Below are 18973 nucleotides of genomic sequence, written 5' to 3' on the forward strand. Positions count from 1 at the left end.
TTTGCTCTTCTGTGAGAGCTGTAGTCAAATCATACGTTTAAAAATCTTTTAATCTTCATAAATCATTTCTTCAGCAATCTAGTAAGTTTAGTTGCTGTTCTCTGAATTCCCACTAGTTAGCTACTCTTTCCTTTTGAGATGAGCTGTCTAGAAATAAATGCAATGAAGAAAAACCTACTTTGTGATTTAATTCTTATCTGATTGCTTCTCCAAATTACATTGATCTGCCGTTACCGTGCTGCTGTTTTGGACTTGCTATCCAGGTTTGCCTCTAGGTCTCTGCTGGCATAGCGGATTGAGAGGTTTGTGTTTGGTTATTTTCCCCAAGCCATATTATATATAAAATAAATTATGGAATATTTCCTGCTTGTATTTCTGATTTCTCCCATCCCTTTGTATTATTTCTCTCCTGTATAAAAGTTTTTTCAGCCTCTTCCTGAAGTAAAATGTGCCAGGGTCTTTTCTATCCTTTTTTTTCTGAATTTTATCAAGGTCTTGTACTTTAAAATGCTCTTATACCCATCTAGTTAAACAGGTTCCAGGGTGCTGTTGTCTTGATATTATACAGAAAAATATTTCCATTGTGAAGGTGACCAAAGCTTGGCACAGGCTGCTCAGAGAGGTTTTGGAGTTTGCCTCCAAGGAGATTCTCAAAATCTCCTTGGAAGTCTCCAGCTGACCAAGAGCCCTGAGCATCCTGATGTAGCTGACCTTGCTCTGAGCAGGAGATTGAACTGGCTTCTCCCATGCTAAATTACTCCGTGATTCTATAGAAGTCTGTACCAACAGGAGGCTGAACAGAGAAATGACCCTCAAATTCAGGAGTGGTAGCTACTGTAAGCAAATATGTCATTCTTAATAGCTCTTTACATCTAGTTTAGAATAGGCCAGTAGTTCCTATCTAAAGGTCATCTTCATATAGATAAGGCTAATAAACAAACATACCGAAAAGTTGGGGGTTTTTTTTGATAAAAGATATTCAGTCAGTCTTGGGGTGTTTTGCACAGGCTATGCTAGCATCTCTCATAAATCATGTCTCTGAGGGGATGTTTTCTAATTTTTCCTCCACGTGACTCTTTTCTGGCTCCAGCCTGCTGGTGTAATTCTACCTGATTCAATAGTAGTGGGGAAAAAAAGTCTTTCCCAGATGTCTGCAAATTTGTAGTTTCCTGATGTTTCAGCATCAAACTTGGTGATAATTTCATTTTTTCTTCTCACTTGCTTGTACATGCACACCATGTTTGGTTGGGACTGGCATCTCCCGCGGTGTTTAATGAACGTGTTTCATTTCCCTGTGCCAGGTCCCAGGCTTGTATTAAAACTCTTTTCATCTTCTTTGAGTGTCTGTTCCTTAAATAATGTCACATCATCCCAGGCCCTGCACAGCAAGAATCTGTAACTTTTTCAGTTTCCACTGAGCGCTGGGGCCAGGGAAGTCTTGAACTGTTTGGTTGGTTGTTTGCAAAATTGAACTTCTGCTGTGCTGAACCCTAAGACTGTAATTTTTTCATTTGCTTGTATTTCAGCGCAGTTAGCCTTCAAAGCTTAATGTTTTCCTTTTCATTGTAATAAACTGCGTGCTGTTTGTCTCTGGTTTGGATGTAGTGCTCAAAAGACCCATTTCATGTGTGGCGAGAGATTGTTAGAGGGACTCTGGAGGGTTTTACTGAATATCTGCTTGAAATTACGTGAATTGGCTTGTAGGAAAGTTTTTTTTTAGTTCTTGTCTTGTTTGTTTACATTGTTTAAATTAGCTTCTCTGTTGTCATTGTGACTATTTTTTGGGCTTTCTGCTAACCAGAGGAAGGCTGATTGCAGGCTAGCAAAGCGTTGTGAAATAAAAGATGTGGGAAGTAATAGTACTCAAGTAGTATACGTGGCTTCTCTTATCTCCAAAATACCCATTTAGTTTAAAATCCTTTTTCATAAACAAAACTCTGTGAAAGCTCCTCCTCTGAGTCAGGTTCCTATTTCTCCCCAAATTATACACGAATAACAAGATATTTCCACTCTGGTTTGAGATTCTTTAAATTTCAAACTTCCTCTTAAAAAAGAAAAAATCTTGCACTGAGACCTTTTCTCACAGGTATTCAGTAGGGTTATGTTCCAGAGAGGATTTGCTCTGTATTCTACTGCAACAATTTTGAAGGCTTCCAAAACCAACCCTATACCCCAGAACTCCAACAGAACATTTTCCATGAAGTTTTCTTCACACACAAACACATCTCTCGGGAGCTGTGGAGCAAGCGCCTTCTTTCTCTAAAGTTAAGCTTGGCAGAATTGGGTGGGGTTTAGACCGCTCTTTATGCAGCTTCCCAAGAAATGGAGAGGAGGCGCAGTTCTCTGGCTGGGCCATGGGATTGAAATTTGGGATAGCTAATCCAGTGGATTTCCTCTCTGCATGAAACCTCTTCTTTCTTGTGTATGTGGGCTGCCGGCTCTTTGGGACAGGTTTGTCTCATGGAATGGGGTGCTGATAGGACATAACAAGACCCAACGCTTATAATTCCTTTTCAATGCTGTGAAAATCATGTTGCCCTTGGTGGCTTTTTTAGCTGGAAGGGAGGAACGTGGTCTTATTAAACCTCAAAAAATATGTCCTAGCCTTCATTTTCTATTTTTTTTTTTTTTTTGTCTTGAAGGCTCAGCTGTCTCAAGTTCTGGAAGAAGTGGGAAATCATAAGCAAAGAGCAGAGATGGTAAGTGTTCATCTTTTGGGTTTTTTTAATTGTTTTACAGAGCAGTAATATATGCAAAGTTCCGTTTATTTAAACAGTGGATCAGTTCCAAATATTCAGAAATGAATAGCAAATAAGCATTATAAAAGTTTGTATCACTGTTCCTAGTCTTGGCACTTTCTGTCTTCGTACTCACCTGGAACAAGTGTTGGATGAGATCTGGTGGTCTGTCTTCCTTTCTTTGGCAGTTTGCTTTCTCTTTGTTAGCAGTTCTAGATCAGAAGCAAGCATTTAATTTCATACTGAATTAACTCCTTTCTTTGGGGGCCTTTGATTCAGTCTCAAGTGCGCAAAGGACAAGCAGATGAGATGCGACAGAATTACCACAAACTAGTTTTTTATAATATCTGTTAATTTTCTGCTGGGTTTGTCTACTTTATTGGCAGTTCCCTCAAGGACCAAAAATAATAGAGGCCAGAAAACCAGGCAGTAGGGAGGTTTATGTGCAGTTTCATGACTATTGTATACGATTCTTCATACTCAGGAATAAATGAGGTGTATGCATTAAGCTGTTTTGTGAACCAGTGTTTTTGCTAATGGGCGAGTTGTGGGATTCCTGCAACTTTTTCTAGTCACAAGAAAAACCTGAGCAGTATCCAAGATGTAGACACTGATTCTGTAGACGTGTTTTACACTGGATTAATTTTATTACTAATGAAAAAATCAGTGTGCATCACTGGCTAGTAAGTAGGTGCTAAACAGACCTCTGCTCTAAAATCCAAATCATAAACTACAGTGCTAACACTAGTCTTTTTAGACTTCTGCTTAACTCTGCTAGGGCACCGAAGGGCAGAACTGGCATGCCCCTGCTGTACTATTAATAGGTTGCCATACGTCTGCTAGTTTCTTTTTTTTTTTTTTTTTTTTTTTTTTTTAATTTGTGCTCCTTGCTGTTTCAACATCAGATTTTCCATAATGAGAGTGTTAATTGATTCCGGTGCTGGAGTGGTCTTACATTGTGGGCAAACATTTTTGTATGCTCAGCCGCTTTCTCTGGTGACGCAGGTCAGAACTGATATTTCCAAAGAAAACTGAATTAATCCTATTTACCATCTGATCTCATTACATGCTGCCTTGTTATAGTTTTAAATTCTATACAATCAATTTTGCATTATGCTCACTGGACGTATCAGAAGATAAATTTGCTGTTATGTTCTAAATGTTTTGATGTGTGTTTTTTTTAAACGTTTCAAAGTTGTTCTTTTTGGCTTGTTAAGCCTGGTTTTTGAGTTATTTGTTTCTCTTCAAAAGTTTGTCGTATTAAACAGGCCAGAAGAGAGCTGGAGAAACTGGAACTTCCAGCATTAAAGCATTAATTGGTGTTGTGCATCATCCATCAGCAGAGGCTAAAGCAGCAGTCAGTGTTCAGTGCCTATTCCCAAGGGTTACTCAGTGGAAAACTGCAGGTCTTGTGATCTTCCAGTAAAGCTTACATCAATCTCACATGAATAGGCTGTATTCTGTAGTGCTTTGGACGATAGATTGCAGATTGTGAGGTGCGGGCTTTATTCAGCATTTTGAATTTTGTTCAGTAAATATAAGAAAATTGCTTCAAACAGAGGAAGAGAGACTGTTTTTCCTCTTTTTCCCTTTTGAGGAGAAACGTGACAGTATAGTTCCTTCTTTTCACTGGTGGTAGATGGTTCTCCTCCGTCCCAAGGTGAAATCTCCCTGGTAGGGAAAGATGTGTCACTTCTTGTCTTCTACAATGTCAGGGGTGGCAGAGGTCTATCCCCTTTGGGTGGGGCTCTTCCATGAGCTGCCTGCCCAAGGGCTCCCGCACTTGTACCGTCAGCCCCACTCTCCTCCTTGCCATCCAACAAAATCTTCTTTATGTGGGTTTTTTCCCCCCTCTCCAGATCAGTGTCTCACCTGGATGGCCTTATTTTCAGACTCTTTTAAAGCTGACAATTCAGCAATTGTTTGCTGATTTGGATTCCTGGCATCTTGCCTTCCTTCTCATCCCTCTTCCCCTTTTTCACCCGTGATCCGCTGCTTGTTAGTTTGACGTTAAGCTTCCGTGGCTGGGGGGATGTGGAAGGGCTCGTCCTGCTCTGGGTGCTGACAGACGTGGATATTGCTTTTCATCAGCTGTTCTGCAAACAGGCTTATGGCCCTAAGTGAAATGGAATAAACACTGTCAGGTGCTATCATACAGTCTGCTGGGTCTTTGGGCTGCTTCTGGGATAAACCTCCATGGAGGTGACATCTCTTCTGCCACCCTGAAGAGTGCTAATGGCTTTGCCACCCTCCCCAGAGCACTGGAAATGAAGCGATGTGCTCTGGGGCTGATGAACTAGCTGATTGGATCTCACTGATGAGTTTGATGGGGTTTCTTGTATGCAATGGGGAGCATCTTAGATGCCCTGGTAAATAATTCATTTCTTACATGGCAATATTTAAAAGTAAAATACTTGTGGGATAAATCTGATAGGATCGTGGCCTCAATAAGACAGTATCTGTGTCCTTGGGAGGAGAGGGCCCTAGTTCAGGGAATTGTGTCCACGGGCACAATAGGAGACGATAGGTGTGTGCTATAGGGGACGCTGCGCTAGGCCAGGGCGCAAGGTTTTGTCAGCGGAAAGTGGGATGGACTTGCTGCACTAAACTGCCATTGAGTACTCCCGTGCATGATTTCATTGCTTGCCAGCTAAAAGTGAGTTTACTACTGGAAGAACAAAACAAACAAACAAACAAAAACAAAAAAAAAAAGAGAAAAGAAATTTAAACATCTTCAGCTAATTGCAGTTGACAAGACAAAGGCAGTTTGACTTTCCAGTATTAATTAGCAAACCCATACTAATTAGCTTGTATAAGCACAATTCATGCTTCTTTCCCTAAATGCAATTAATATTGCAACTGAAGACGTCTCTGGGCTGTGCCGCTGTATCATTAACATACTTTGCCCTAATTAGACACGGCCAGTAGTGGCTGGAGAAATGAGTTTGTGATTACAACCATAAAAAATCCTCTAATATTTTATATCCTTCAGGGAACTTGAACCTAGAATTTATTTTCTGATTTAAGAAAAATTACCCTTATCATTGTGCTGTGTAATTATAACAATGAAACTTTGATTTTTCTCTCCTTCTGACCGTTCAGTTATTTATTTTTCTTTATTCACAGTTTGAGTGTGTTCCTGTTGTAAGGGAACAGTGCCTGCCCAGTCTTCTGAGAGGTGGTACATAACAGAGTCACCAGTCTGATAGGGCTCAGATGACTTAGTTGACCTGCAGATCTGTGGGTTTTGTGTTTCTTTTATTTGCTGAAAGAATGTTTTTTGTTGTGAAATTTTTTTTTTTTGGTGCCTAAGCACACTTCGTTACTGCAATTTTTGTATATGTGTGTGCACTTTTCTAACAATTTTATCATCACTGGAAGTTTTCTTTATCGAGGCTAGTGCTCCAATATCTTTATCTCTGGGATGTACCAGGAGGTTGCTCGTAGGGTTCACACATATGGCTCTCTGTTTTGTGGTCCCAGGATCTTACTTCTTATGGTGCGTTAGTTTAATGCTCTACTGGCATAGGGCTGAGAGCTAGCTTCAGTCATACCAAATTACTATTTGTGGAAAATGCTTTCTTGTTTGTTATATTATTTTTCTTTCTCTCCCTGAGGGAGGGAAGCAGAAGATGTGTTAGTTTTTCTAATTTTCATTTGCCTTTTTCATCTCCCTTTATAGACAGGAGGAAATTGTCTGGCTCCAGCTTGCCATCCAGGCAATGGCTGTGATCCCTGATCTTACACTTTCTTTCAGTCTGGTTCTGTAGCAGGGGGCATTCATGTCAAGATTTTTTTTCTCCGTCATTAATCCCTGAGGGAAGTCAGCTTGGTATTAAAAAAGTATCCCTGTATTTTCATTGCCCTGAGGTGCTCTGGGTATCTTTTGGCTTTCATCTTCAAAAGACATCTTGGTCCATGTGGGCTCTGAAATCTATCGACTGCTCATTGGAACAAATTATATTTCACCCTCTAGCAGATTAAAAAGGATGGATATAAGAATCAGAAGAATTGCTTAGCAGGGTGGGAGGTAAAGAAGATTTGAAGTCCAAGAATGTAGCCATCACAAAATGAATGGCATAAATTGAGTGTCCTTGCAGAAGAAATAAAGACACCTTAAAATGAAAATAGTGAATGCCCCTTGCCTTGAGTCAAGTGTGTGTTAACCCTCTGCAAAGAACGGGAGACCTTTATTTAAGGGCAGCAGGTCAGGAATAGTTAAGGAGCCAAATCATGTGTTCAGTCTGATGAAACCATAATGTTTAGGATTAACTTAAATGTCAGTGACTAGCTGCACTGATGGTTATGAGGAGAAGTAATGAAGACAGAAGGAGGATACATGAAAGAAATCAACTCGGAGAACACTGTGCGTGATGTAGCTGGGAACTAGGTGTTAACTGGAAGGCAGCATGGAAAAATCACAGTGAGTTTGGGAAAATCGCAATAGGCATCAATACATAAACAACAAGAGACCCACACAGTTCACAAAACATTTGCATTATTGCTGGAAGACTTTACTTTCTAGTGGTTACATCAGACTCCAGACTTTTAAGAACTGTAGCTTTTGATACTTAAGAGAAATACCTGGCAAGGATAAAAATTCTGTTACATTTTACTTTACAGTGATAACAATGATAATATGAAAGAAGTGAACTTTAGTATAGAAAGACCTGCCCTGGATAACTTGCCAATATAGCTAATTTAATTCTTGTTTAAGAGTTATTAAACCTAAAGGAAGAAATACAACGGACAAGGCACAAGAACAGAAGTGGTGTTCATTAGAGGAAATGTAAATTCTCTGTATTATCTATAATGGGATGGCAATTAAATGTGGGATTAGAGTACTGAACCACGGTAGTTATAAATAAAAGTAAAGCTTTGCCAGAACATATATAGAACCAGCAGGTTGGGAGGGGAAAGGAGATGACTGACTGGTGCAGGAAGTCTCCATCTATCAAAAGTGTATTTCATCATTTCCGAATTGATTTAGCAAGACGATAGCAAATCTCCTTACCATTTGACAAATTTTATCCTAACACCTTATGTGAGACTAGCAAACCCAAGACAGATGAGCAGCGCGGCACTCAGCTGAGCAGCAGCATGAACACAGCAATAGTTTTAGTAAGGCAATTTTAGGGAAATATCCAGTTCTCAAATCAGATTGAAAAACATGAATCTGGTTATAAAGAAACAGTCAAAAAAAAAAGCTAATCCAGAATGAAATGATACAGTAACAGAAGACTGGAAGAGGACTGTTAGATCATAAAGTCCAGTCCTTTGGTAACTAAGGCAATTGCAGCATATGCCTTGGTTCATAAAGGCCTTGGTTCTTGAAACTGCTTAGGTTGTTTGTCCCATTACTATCATTGAAAGACTGCTCTGATAGCTGAAATCTTCCCAGTTCCAACTGAAAATATATGTGCAGTTAATATCCATTTTTTTCTTGTACCAATGTTCTTCTTAAACTACAATGACTGTTCTTCCTCCCTCATATTTATCCTGTGACATATTTATAGAGAACAATTGTTCTCTCCCAGCATTTCATTTGTCTAGGTTAAACAAATCGAGCTCTTGCAGTCTTCTCTTAAAACAGGCTCTTCAGTCTCCTCATGAATCCTGCAGCTTTCTTTAAATCTCTTCGCGTTTTTCTGTCTCCTTTGAAGATGAGTAACCAGAGTGGTCACCTCATTCCAGGTGATGTTCCAGCGGTAGCTTGTACAGAAGTGTCTCCTACAGGAGCATCTAGTACAGGCAGGTACCTCTCTGCCCTGGATATAGCTCAGCTCTTCCGTTTCAGAATCACATTACCCATGTCCACTGCCACATGGCACTGATGTTCATCCTGTGATTGATTAATCCGCCCAGCTCTTTGTCCTCCTCTCTAGTTTCTGACTGTTGAAGACTCAGTTTGTAGGAGAGGTTCTAGCTGTTGTGGGAGTTGCACTATTACATTTCAATTCTGCTGCTGTTCTTTCAGTTTTCAGCTAGCTGCTTCTGTCTGATCTATTTATGCTTCTCTATGATAAAGCCTCCCTGCTTTGTGCTATCAGTAATTGCGTTTGTGTGTTTGTATTTTTTGACCCAAGATCTTCAGTGAATTTTGTTTGTTTTAAATATGTTTTCATGATCAATGTCTGAGACATCTTTCTATCAGGTAGTTTTATTTCAGCAGAGCCTTTTGTTGCTTGTTTGTTCTGTGTGTACTTCACAGTGTTTGTATTATTCTTCACTTTATCGTGTGGTCCTGTTAATTTAGAAATGTGATTTGTTGGAACGAGGGGGGTGAGTGTGCAGGAGTCACACTTTTCTGCTGGTGTTTTTACTGTAGAGCTTTGGTTCTCCAGGTGGAGTAAACCCTGGAACAGAGGGATGGGAGTACTCAGAGTTCCTTTCTCCTTTTCCTAGCTGAGAGCTCTCGGTGCTTGTTGTAAACATGCACATTAAAATTAGTCCTTGCAGTTCCCCATGGTGTAGGAATATAGTGAGCTCTGAGGAGCAGAGACAGGATTCCCCCCCCCGCCCACCCCATCTCTTAGCACAGGGAATGATGAATGGCCTCGGTTGGTTGTGTTGCATCTGCTGCATTTTCCCTCTTGGAAAATTCATGTTCAGCACACAAAACTGTGGCAACACCAGAAGCATCTATTGCATGTGGCTGCGGGCAAAGTAGAGAGTGTGGTGGAAGCTTTGGGATCTTGGTAGATGAGTGCTGCCTGTAGACTGGAGAGGTGATCAGTACATTACACTTCTGCATGTTAATATCTCAATGCTGTTTTAATTAGGTTAGAAGAAGAGACTTAGTGAGTAAATTCTTGTGGTTTATCTCTGTTTTAAAAATCTAGCCAGGCACATGGGATCAAATAGTACATTTCCTTCAAATTAAAAAGAAATAAACGGTCTGTTTGAAAGTCCCATTACACAAACGAACCTGCTGTTGGATCCATTAACGTGAAAGTTTTATGGAACTCTGCAGCACCATTTGGTTTCAACAGGACTGTTTTCATTTTCTCCTTGAAGGCAATAACAGCTGACATGGGGTTAGGACTTTCACAAGGGAGAAACATAGCTGCCGAAAGCGGAGAGCTGCCTTACTGCTGCTCCTCCCTTTGGGCTCCCCGTGGGACAGGTACTGCCGGATTGCGGGGAAAATAGTCTGACCCAAAACTAAGCAGCAATTCCAGCTCAGATGGGATGTATGGACGATGATCTAATTCTCAGCCCATCATCTGGAGAGGGCTCTGTGCTACAGGTGTACCTGTAAAACCTGAGCAGTGCTGAAAAACGCTATGGGTTGCTTTCTGGTCATAAGGATGATAGTGAGCGCTCCACTTTTCAACTCTGAAATAGGCTGAAACTTGATAATGTGCTCTCACCTTTGCATTGCAGGCTTATAACTGAGGGAAAAGAACTGGGGGAAAGAAAGAGGTAGGGCTTTTTTCCCTTCAGTTATTGAGCAGAGGAGAAAGGTGGATCGTTCTCCTGTGCAGAGGACACTGCGGTGCTGTGATTAGAGCAGTCCTGTTGTCAGTGTTGCTGCTGTTACTCTAAATCTGAGTTATACTGAGTTACTTGGTAAAATAAAATGAGTGGGACAGGGGTATTATCAGAGGCCTTGTTATAGTAGCCAGAGCCTTGAGGTACAAAAGGCATAATTAATATGCATGCAAGTATTGTGCTTTTCCAGGCTACATCCACCCTCACAGAGTCTGTAAGAAGCTTATGGGCTACCTCAGACTCCTGTGGTTCGATTTAGTTGAACTAAAGTTTCCTGAAGGGTGCAGGGGCTCTCTGCTAACGTTCAGCACTTTGAGAAGTAGGGGAAAATCGGGTGAGAGGTCCTGGATGCCTCTAGGGTTCAGTAATTTCTGCTCCTTTTTTCTGCCTTGCCTAAAAGGCAGCTTGGAGAAGCTGTAGAATGAACACGTGCTTCCAGTGCATGTCCAGAGAGGGAAAGGAAGACTTGGTCTGTTGAACAGTCATGCTAGGATGGGACAAAGTAATCATTAATCTCCAACTTGCTTGAGACAAGGATGGAGACCAGTTTCCTCCTGCTTTCACAGTCTTGCGAAGTTGTACCTGCGTCAGAAGAGGACCATCCTGAGAGATCTGATCTGAGAGATGCAGTTCTGTGGGCACAGTTTATCCTGAGCGTGAGGGAGGATGAGAAGATCTCTAGCTATGGGTGGGATCTAGCGGGACATTGAGGGCATGTTCAGTGGATGTGCCTGGAGATCACAGGTTGCTGGATACTGTTGTTCTTGCCCAGGGTGTACGAAAAGGGAGATAAAAGCTTAAAAACCATAAAGTTTCAAGACTGTCTTAGTCCTTGCACTGACAGCCTAATCAGCTTGCTACGTTATTTGTTTTGCTTTCGATCTTTTTGTGTCTCAGCATCCTTAGAAGAGCTTGTTCCCAGTGTTTTTTGCCTTTGGCTGTTAGATGCTGGGGGTAGGTAGTAGTGGTGGCAGGCTGGGGTCTCTGAGCCGCTGTGTCAGGGCAGCAGAGCCCTCCAGCAGGAGCTGTAAAACCTAATTTATCCAGAGAGACAAGAAGATCATAGAGCTGAATTTTTCCTATGACCCCTTGGTAAATAATGAATGGCAGTGCCCTGCCTCTTTGGAATCGCTTAATTGAGGCTGACAACTCTTTGTTGTATTACAGGATCTAGCTTGTCAGGAGAATTTTAACTTATTTATGAATATTTCATTAACCTCTAAAGACTGGCTGTATAAAATCGAGCTCCTGCCAGGCCCTGTCCTGTTGATGCCGTATTCAGTGCTAATGTCATCCACTGCACATCTATTACACCTTCCTTCCCCTCCGAGCTGAAACTCGGAGTTTATTGTTGGTAGCAGCAGGAACATGTTCACCAAAGGTTAAAATGCCAGGTTTCTACTTGGCACCAGAACTGAACATACGGTATTTGAGAGGGAATTGCTTTTTGCTTTTCGTTCTGTGATTGCTTGCTGGCTGGCAACTGAAGGGGACCACAGGCATAATCCTGAGAGGCTAAAATGGGCAGAGCAGTTTCGGCAGGGCCCTGTAACCTTTGCTTTTCGGTGCAAGGAGAGAGATTTCCCACTTCTTATGCATTAAAAGCCCACTGCTGCTTGTCGCAGGAGGGCCTCAGGATGGGTCATTTAGCTAGAAAACCTTAAATCTGCTCTTAGCCTCTTCTTTGGGGAAGGGTTTGGGGAATAAGACTCCTTCAAGCGTCTGTCACTTCCTTGAAGGCAGCTGGGAGGCTCTGTTGAGAGAGCTGCTGCTTTCCCATAGCTGGATCCCTTGCCCCATCCTCATATTTCCCATCTCTGGGAGTTCAGAAAGCACCTTGAGCATGAAGCTCTGCTGGCCCCTGCTCACCCTCCCTCTCTCTGCCACGACGTGCCAGAAAACAGGGCTCCCAGCTGTAGCGAACTGCAAAATTAGGCTGGAGATGCAGTGGGAGTTAGCGCTGTTCTTAAAAGCATGTCGAAGTACAGGCTCTGGGTTGTTCCATGTGAGTCGGAGCAGGAGGATTAAGTTCAATTTTCAAGTCTAGCACTCAGTGAAGGCTCCTTTGCTCTCTTACAGTATTAAGCAGAGATTGATTCCACTGTATTTATGTTAGGAGATGAAGGAACAAAAATGGATGTTAGATTCCTCTTTCCTTTCCCCTTTGATCTTCCTAGGTGGTCGGTAAAATGCATAGGTTCTTCTCTGACTGTTTATTATGTGATGATTTTTCAACAAGAAAACTGATGGGGGGTGGGGGCAAGAGGTGGGATTACAAGATACCATTTAATGAGAATTTGTTGACTGAATGCTCCAGAAAGCCCTCGAGGGTATATTTTCAGGAAACAAACTGTATTCAATCTTTGTACAGAGGAGGTATGACATCTTTGCAGATTTATTTGGTGCTCTGCCTGTGAATTACAGCTGCTAGAACACTTGCTTCTAGCAAAAGTGCCTACTCCTGCGTGAAAGAAGTGACCTGTGCGATGCTCTTCTTGAGAGCAGACAACTTCATTGCGCCAGTGCCATGGCTACCCCGGACGGGGTTGCGGCAGATTCAGTCGGACACCTTGACGGGTTCCCTAAAGAGACTGTTATTCTGTGTTTTGCTGTTCTAACCAGGAGTAATGGGTAGGAGGTGTCAGCCTTTTAAGGCTAATTACTCCGGAGTTTCCTTCTCTCGGTGGACACCAGCTGTTTTGCTCTCCCTGGTGGGAGGAGCTTTCGGTAGTAATTAAAGGAAACAGCCATCTACACGCTGGTGAAGTGGTGGAGCGAGGCTGATAACAGCAGAGAGGCTCTGAGCTGAATGAACGTGGAAATTAGGTGATGTTTCTTCAGAACGAGCTGTTAGAGCTGAGAGAGGTGTTTTGGAGGTGAAGCTGTCAGGATTTTTGCTGTCGTGCAGTGGTGGTGATGTCTCATAGCGGTGCCTGGGAGGGTGGACTGGACAGGGTTGCAGCAAGAGGGAGAGGAAGAGATTCCTTGTCCGCTCCTTCCTCTGGAAGCGAGAGTTGAAATATGTAATTGTACTCGAATGAACTCGTGGGTTTAAATTAACATCTCCAGTTCCCTTGCTCGGTGGGTCTCTTGCACAGGATATTTGCTCCTCTTCCCCTCAAACCTTCCAGTTTTGTTCGTCTTGAGCTCTGAGCCAGCTTCCATCCTGCTGAAATGCCCAGCAGTGCTTATTTCCAAATTGTCACATCTTGCACCCATCCCAGAGTACCAGAAAGAAATAAATACAGCATAAAGTGGGGAGCAAAAGTCAAGAAGACAAAACTGTCAAAACCGTCCTAAGTTGGTACCCACGTGATGACTGGTGTTGCACATTACTTGCTGTTGACGTGGAGTCTGTGCTGGTGACCAGGGCAGTTGCCTTCAGACGTACGTAGCATCAGCAGAGCATCTGTCCTTCAAACAGAAGGACAGGGTCCTTCCAGAGCCAGTGTATGGTTTTGTATATACCACTTGTGGGTAAAAAGGCTCCAGATATTACACTGAAGGGGTCAGCTGGAGCATTCAGGCTGTTCAAAGCTGCAGGGTTTTGCACACCCTTCTGTACCCCCAACTGAGATACCAACTCTTGGTCCTTAGTGCATTGCTGCAGGGTAACAGTATCAATAACATCACCTTATCCCCTGTTCAAGTAACAGCCCTATTTGCTGTAGGTTAAAAAGCAAGAGAGAAAATAAATATCTTCCTGATTTTTTTTCTCTTAAGTATTCCACACAGGAGTATTTGGAATGGATCATCTGAATATGGGTTGAGCACTTCCAATTAGACAATATTGCTAATCAACAATAATCTGCTGTTGTGTGGAGCACCTGTGGGCGCGGGGCTCTGCGCTTCTGCTGGGGCAGGATGCGGAGATGAGCAAAGGGAGGTGGGTGAGTGGGGAGGGTCGGCATCTGGCAGCGTTGGGGTGTGAGAAGAGACTTAAGCAGGGGCAGGAGGCTGAGTCCTGGGGCAAAGGTGTATCACAGAATCACAGAATGGTATAGGTTGGAAAAGACCTTTAAGATCATCGAGTCCAACCGTAAATCTAACACTACCAAGACCACCACTACACCATGTCCCTAAGCACCTCATCCAAATGTCTTTTAAATACCTCCAGGGATGGGGACTCAACCACTTCCCTGGGCAGCCTGTTCCAATGCTTGATAACCCTTTCAGTGAAGTAAAATTTCCTAATATCCAGTCTAAACCTCCGCTGGTGCAACTTGAGGCCATTTCCTCTCCTCCTATCACTTGTTACCTGGGAGAAGAGACCGACCCCACCTCTCTACACCCTCCTTTCAGGTAGTTGTAGAGAGCGATAAGGTCTCCCCTCAGCCTCCTTTCCTCCAGGCTAAACAACCCCAGTTCCCTCAGCCGCTCCCCATCAGCCTTGTGCTCCAGACCCTTCCCCAGCTCCGTTGCCCTTCTCTGGACACGCTCCAGCCCCTCAATGTCTCTCTTGTAGTGGGGGGCCCAACACTGAACACAGCATTCCAGGTGCGGCCTCACCAGTGCCGAGTACAGGGGCACGATCACTTCCCTAGTCCTGCTGGCCACACTATTTTTGATACAAGCCAGGATGCCATTGGCTTTCTTGGCCACCTGGGCACACTGCTGGCTCATATTCAGGCGGCTGTCAACAAACACCCCCAGGTCCTTTTCTGCCTGGCAGCTTTCCAGCCACTCTTCCCCAAGCCTGTAGCATTGCATGGGGCTGCTGTGGCCCAAGTGCAGGACCTTGCACTGGGCCTTGTTAAACCTCATACTGCTGGCCCCAGCCCATCGATCCAGCCTGTCCAGGTCCCTCTGCAGAGCCTTCCTACCCTCCAGCAGATCAACACTCCCGCACAACTTGGTGTCATCTGCAAACTGACTGAGGGTGCACTCGATCCCTTCGTCCAGATCATTGATAAAGATATGAAACAGAACTGGCCCCAACACAGAGCCCTGGGGAACACCGCTTGTGACCGGCCACCAACTGGAGTAAACTCCATTCCCCACCACTCTTTGGGCCCGGCCGTCCAGCCGGTTCTTTACCCAGTGAAGAGTACACCCGACCAAGCCATGAACAGCCAGTGTATCGTAGGTGTTTGAGGAAGAGCTTGTTGGATGGGCTATGCAGGAGGAGGCTGGGCGTTTAGAGGGTGTCATAGGATGATGCTTCCTTCTTCACACGCTTGCAGCTGGGCACGCAGCTCAGGCTCACAGTTGATGCTGCTCATACAGCATCATGGTAATTTTGGGACCCCTGTGGCACTGGCCTTATTTTGCAGAACAGAAACTGTTTTCTGTAATACCCTGTACCATTGTGATTACATACAGAAACCTGAGGGTAACTAGTTTAAATAGGGTGTCTGTGCATTTGTCCTCTTCAGCTGGTAGCAGCAGAGCTGTGTTCCTTTGCAGCAGGGCTGAATTTGGCTCACTGAGTTTGCCTGGAGTTTCACCAAGTTGCGCTTGTGCAGCACAATGTAGAGGGGAGGTGTTTGAAGAAAAGCTGTGGGCTGCCTGCAGATTGGGAATCAGAGGGGAGAGAGGTGAAAGCTCGTTAGGGCTCCCTTGGGGTAGATGAATTAGTTAATGACTATGCTGTGCTTTGAAAATGCAAATGCTGTGTCAGAGCTAAGTCTGATTATAATAATCAATCTTCCTTTTGAGAGGGTGCTGGAGATGGGGAGGGGGGAGAGGGATGAGACTGGGGCTGAATTTTTAGAGCGCAGATCTGAGTTTCTCCGCTGTCATTAAGGAAACCTGACGTCACCCGAGAGGTCAGCAGGACTGGGGAGAGGCAAAAGGTGAATTTGGGGGGAATGATCCTTGTAAGCACCGGTGGCTCCTTGACAGGCTGAAGTTAATTTTGTAATTTTGTTCCTTATGATTGTCCTGCCTGGAAAGGGAGGGGTTGGCGTCTGCTCTTCTGTGTGTCATCTACCCTTGCTAATAGGAAAGACAGAAACTGCCTCATAAGCAGGGTCCTCCGGGGATGGGAGAGAGAGGAGGGTGGCTGCTGCAAACGTCCAGCGGTGACAGCTCCTTCTCCCTTGGCACTTTATTCGTTTGTAGAAAGCGTTCCTAGTAATTACACCTCTTAATTTAGGAGAGCGAGTGGGAGAAAGGAATATAAATTTGTGTATTAACTTTAGAGATTGGAAATAGGGCAAGCGAACCTTCTCTCTGGGAGATTATATTTGGAAATGAAATAGAATGACGTTCGGTATAAACTTGAAAAATTGCTCTCTTTTTACTGCAACAGGAGGAGAAAAGCCACAATCCAGACTGTATTGGAGAGAAGCAGAAGTCAGCATATGTCCATTTCCCAGTTTGTGTGTATCTACAATAATATATATGCATGAGTACATTTTTAGGAAACTATTTGCTGGAAGGTTGCTTCTAGCCCTGTCTTCTCAGTGATAAAAGCTCACCGTTTGTTACAGATTGGGTAACCAATAGCGACTGGCAGCTCTGATCCAGCTAGCCTTTGTCTTTAAAGAGAAAAAAAAAATTTTTTTTTGCTTCAACCAAGTGGGAAATGGGTAGTTCTAAACCACGTTTTATTGAATATCTGATTTTCTTTGGCTTTATTGGTTTTGTTTCACAATAGCATCAAGGATTAATTTTCCCAAGAAAATGTACCAACTAATCCTGGTCTACTTAGCCTGTTTCTAAATGGCAAGCAATATTTTGTTTTGCAAGTATTGTCCTATTTCTTTGAAGACGAGTGGAGTTCACCAAGAAATCTGGTGAGGCTTAGTTCTCCCCATGTGTGCTTCTCTGCAGATGTTTTAGGGGAGCAGTCCTTCAGAAGGTCAGTGGGCTGGGCGCATGGAATAGGTGATACTGCTTTTGCTGAGCAGAATGATCTATGGAAGTGCTCAGCATGTTGTCTTACTACCTTGTGGTATTGCTGGACACCCAAATTAAACTCACTGGTGTTCATGTATGTTTGATTTCTTCCTGATGCTAGATTTATAAGCTTGTAGACAACAGGAGGTCTCCAAGCTTGCCATGCTGCTCTATGGGAAGAGAGGCAAATAACATCCTTTGGAGAGAAGCACAAATAGCATCAGTAGAATAACTGGTGTACAGCTCCTGGGGAACAGTAGTTTGCCTGTTTTCAAACCTCAGCGTGTGGATCATATTCAGGGTCCCATTTCTCTGTTCTTGTCTATTTTAGTGTATACTCTTCCAAGTCTGCTTGGTTTTCATACATTTAAATATTTATGTATTTAAATAGTTTCTTGAATTGTGTTGAGACTTGTAGTCAAACACAACCTCTCAATTCACCTTTCCATGCTGGCTCCATGCAATTCAGTTCCTATTTATCTCTGCCTTTTAAAATCAGCTCTTTTGCTGAGGAAGGCCTTTCAAAGGATGTTGCATCAGCCCATTGTTAAATAAACCTTTAGACATTTATAATGGATTCAGCATTTCCTGCTTTTTACAGTTCCAAGAATGCTGAATGACGTGCAGACACACTTCATCAGGATAAGATTGCTGTATCAGCCCCTCACTAAAATGCACTCATTATTCAAATAATAACTGTATGTCTCCAGCATGTGTTCTGTGAAATACGTTTACATGATGTGGGCGAATAAACCGGCCCCTTTTTTTCAACATGCAAATCCTAACTTTAGCAGTGAGTTGAAATACTTTATATTTTGAGTCCTTTACTACCCAAAACGAGGGACTTGAACAGGGATTTGGTCATTATTTTGGGCAGTGTGTTAAGATTTTCAGAAGTTCATAAATGTGGTTTTCAAGGGGGACTGATGTGATTTAGAAGTTTAAGTCCCATGACAAGTCTCACTTTGAAGATGGGGTGTAGACAGTAGGTCAGTAGGATGCTTTAGAAAGGCTCGTCTGCAGGAATGCTGAAGCCCGTTGGAAACAAGTGGGAGGAACAGCAGGTCTGTGGCATTGCAGAGACTTGGAGTACTCGTTTTGGAGGGGACAAGTATGGGTCAGAAATGACAAATGCCAGAAATATACCAAGAACATCAGCTCTCTAAAGGAAAGTTTTGTTTCTTCTAGCTGTCAGGAGGTGAACTTATAATTTTATGTTTCTCCTGTCATCTCTTATATCTTTAAATAATTCCTACAGAAGAGAGAACCAGCAAGGAACACATTTCTTAGACTGCTGGTGGGTGTTCGCTATGTCATTAACACTTGGAGGAGAAGCACCATCTTGAAATCCTGTCCAGGCAGGTTTAAAAGTAAGGCTGAAAGGAGAAGGATATTTCATTTAATTAAAAACTAGATGAAAATCCATCCATGTTCTTCCTTCCTCTCTTTCTCGGTTTTGACTGTTTGTTTTGGAAAAAGTATCTGCATTTCATCTTTGGGGGTATTTGTGGAAGTGGACATTCTATATACTGGATGTGTCCTGATCACTTTCTATTGAGGGCAATAAAGCTGGACTCAAATTCATGCTTATGGAGTGAAAGAGAGTAGAAGAGGTTTGAGATAAATGTGATCAGTTATGTTGAGAGCAAGAGGCTCCAGTGTATTCTGATAAGAGAACATCACATAGTCAAAATGTTAAGTACCTGTTTATGTGCCTTACTCACAATTCATAGGCTCTGACATTACTCATTATTCTGCCTTTTCTAGTGTCATAAAAACCTTGGATAACTTTAAAAAAAAATTAAAAATAATAGCTTGGTTTCTTTTCAGGGTGCTAATGTGTTCTGTACAGTGGGGTCTGATCCTGGGCAATATTAACCCTGAAGCTCCTGCAGGAG

The 18973-nt window shown here is 43.0% G+C and overlaps 1 protein-coding gene across 5 annotated transcripts in view; it reads left to right on the forward strand.

Annotated features, from left to right (window-relative positions):
* Positions 1–18973, forward strand: part of MAD1L1 (mitotic arrest deficient 1 like 1) — a 381442-nt gene that overhangs the window by 185118 nt on the left and 177351 nt on the right. For all 5 annotated transcript variants that reach the window (XM_075514959.1, XM_075514957.1, XM_075514958.1 and 2 more), the window contains one exon: positions 2643–2699. In XM_075514959.1, the coding sequence (XP_075371074.1) occupies positions 2643–2699 (57 nt within the window). The remainder of the gene's footprint in view (positions 1–2642; positions 2700–18973) is intronic.

The sequence above is a fragment of the Mycteria americana genome, chromosome 12 (genome assembly GCF_035582795.1).
Source record: "Mycteria americana isolate JAX WOST 10 ecotype Jacksonville Zoo and Gardens chromosome 12, USCA_MyAme_1.0, whole genome shotgun sequence".
NCBI classification, from domain to species: Eukaryota; Metazoa; Chordata; class Aves; order Ciconiiformes; family Ciconiidae; genus Mycteria; species Mycteria americana.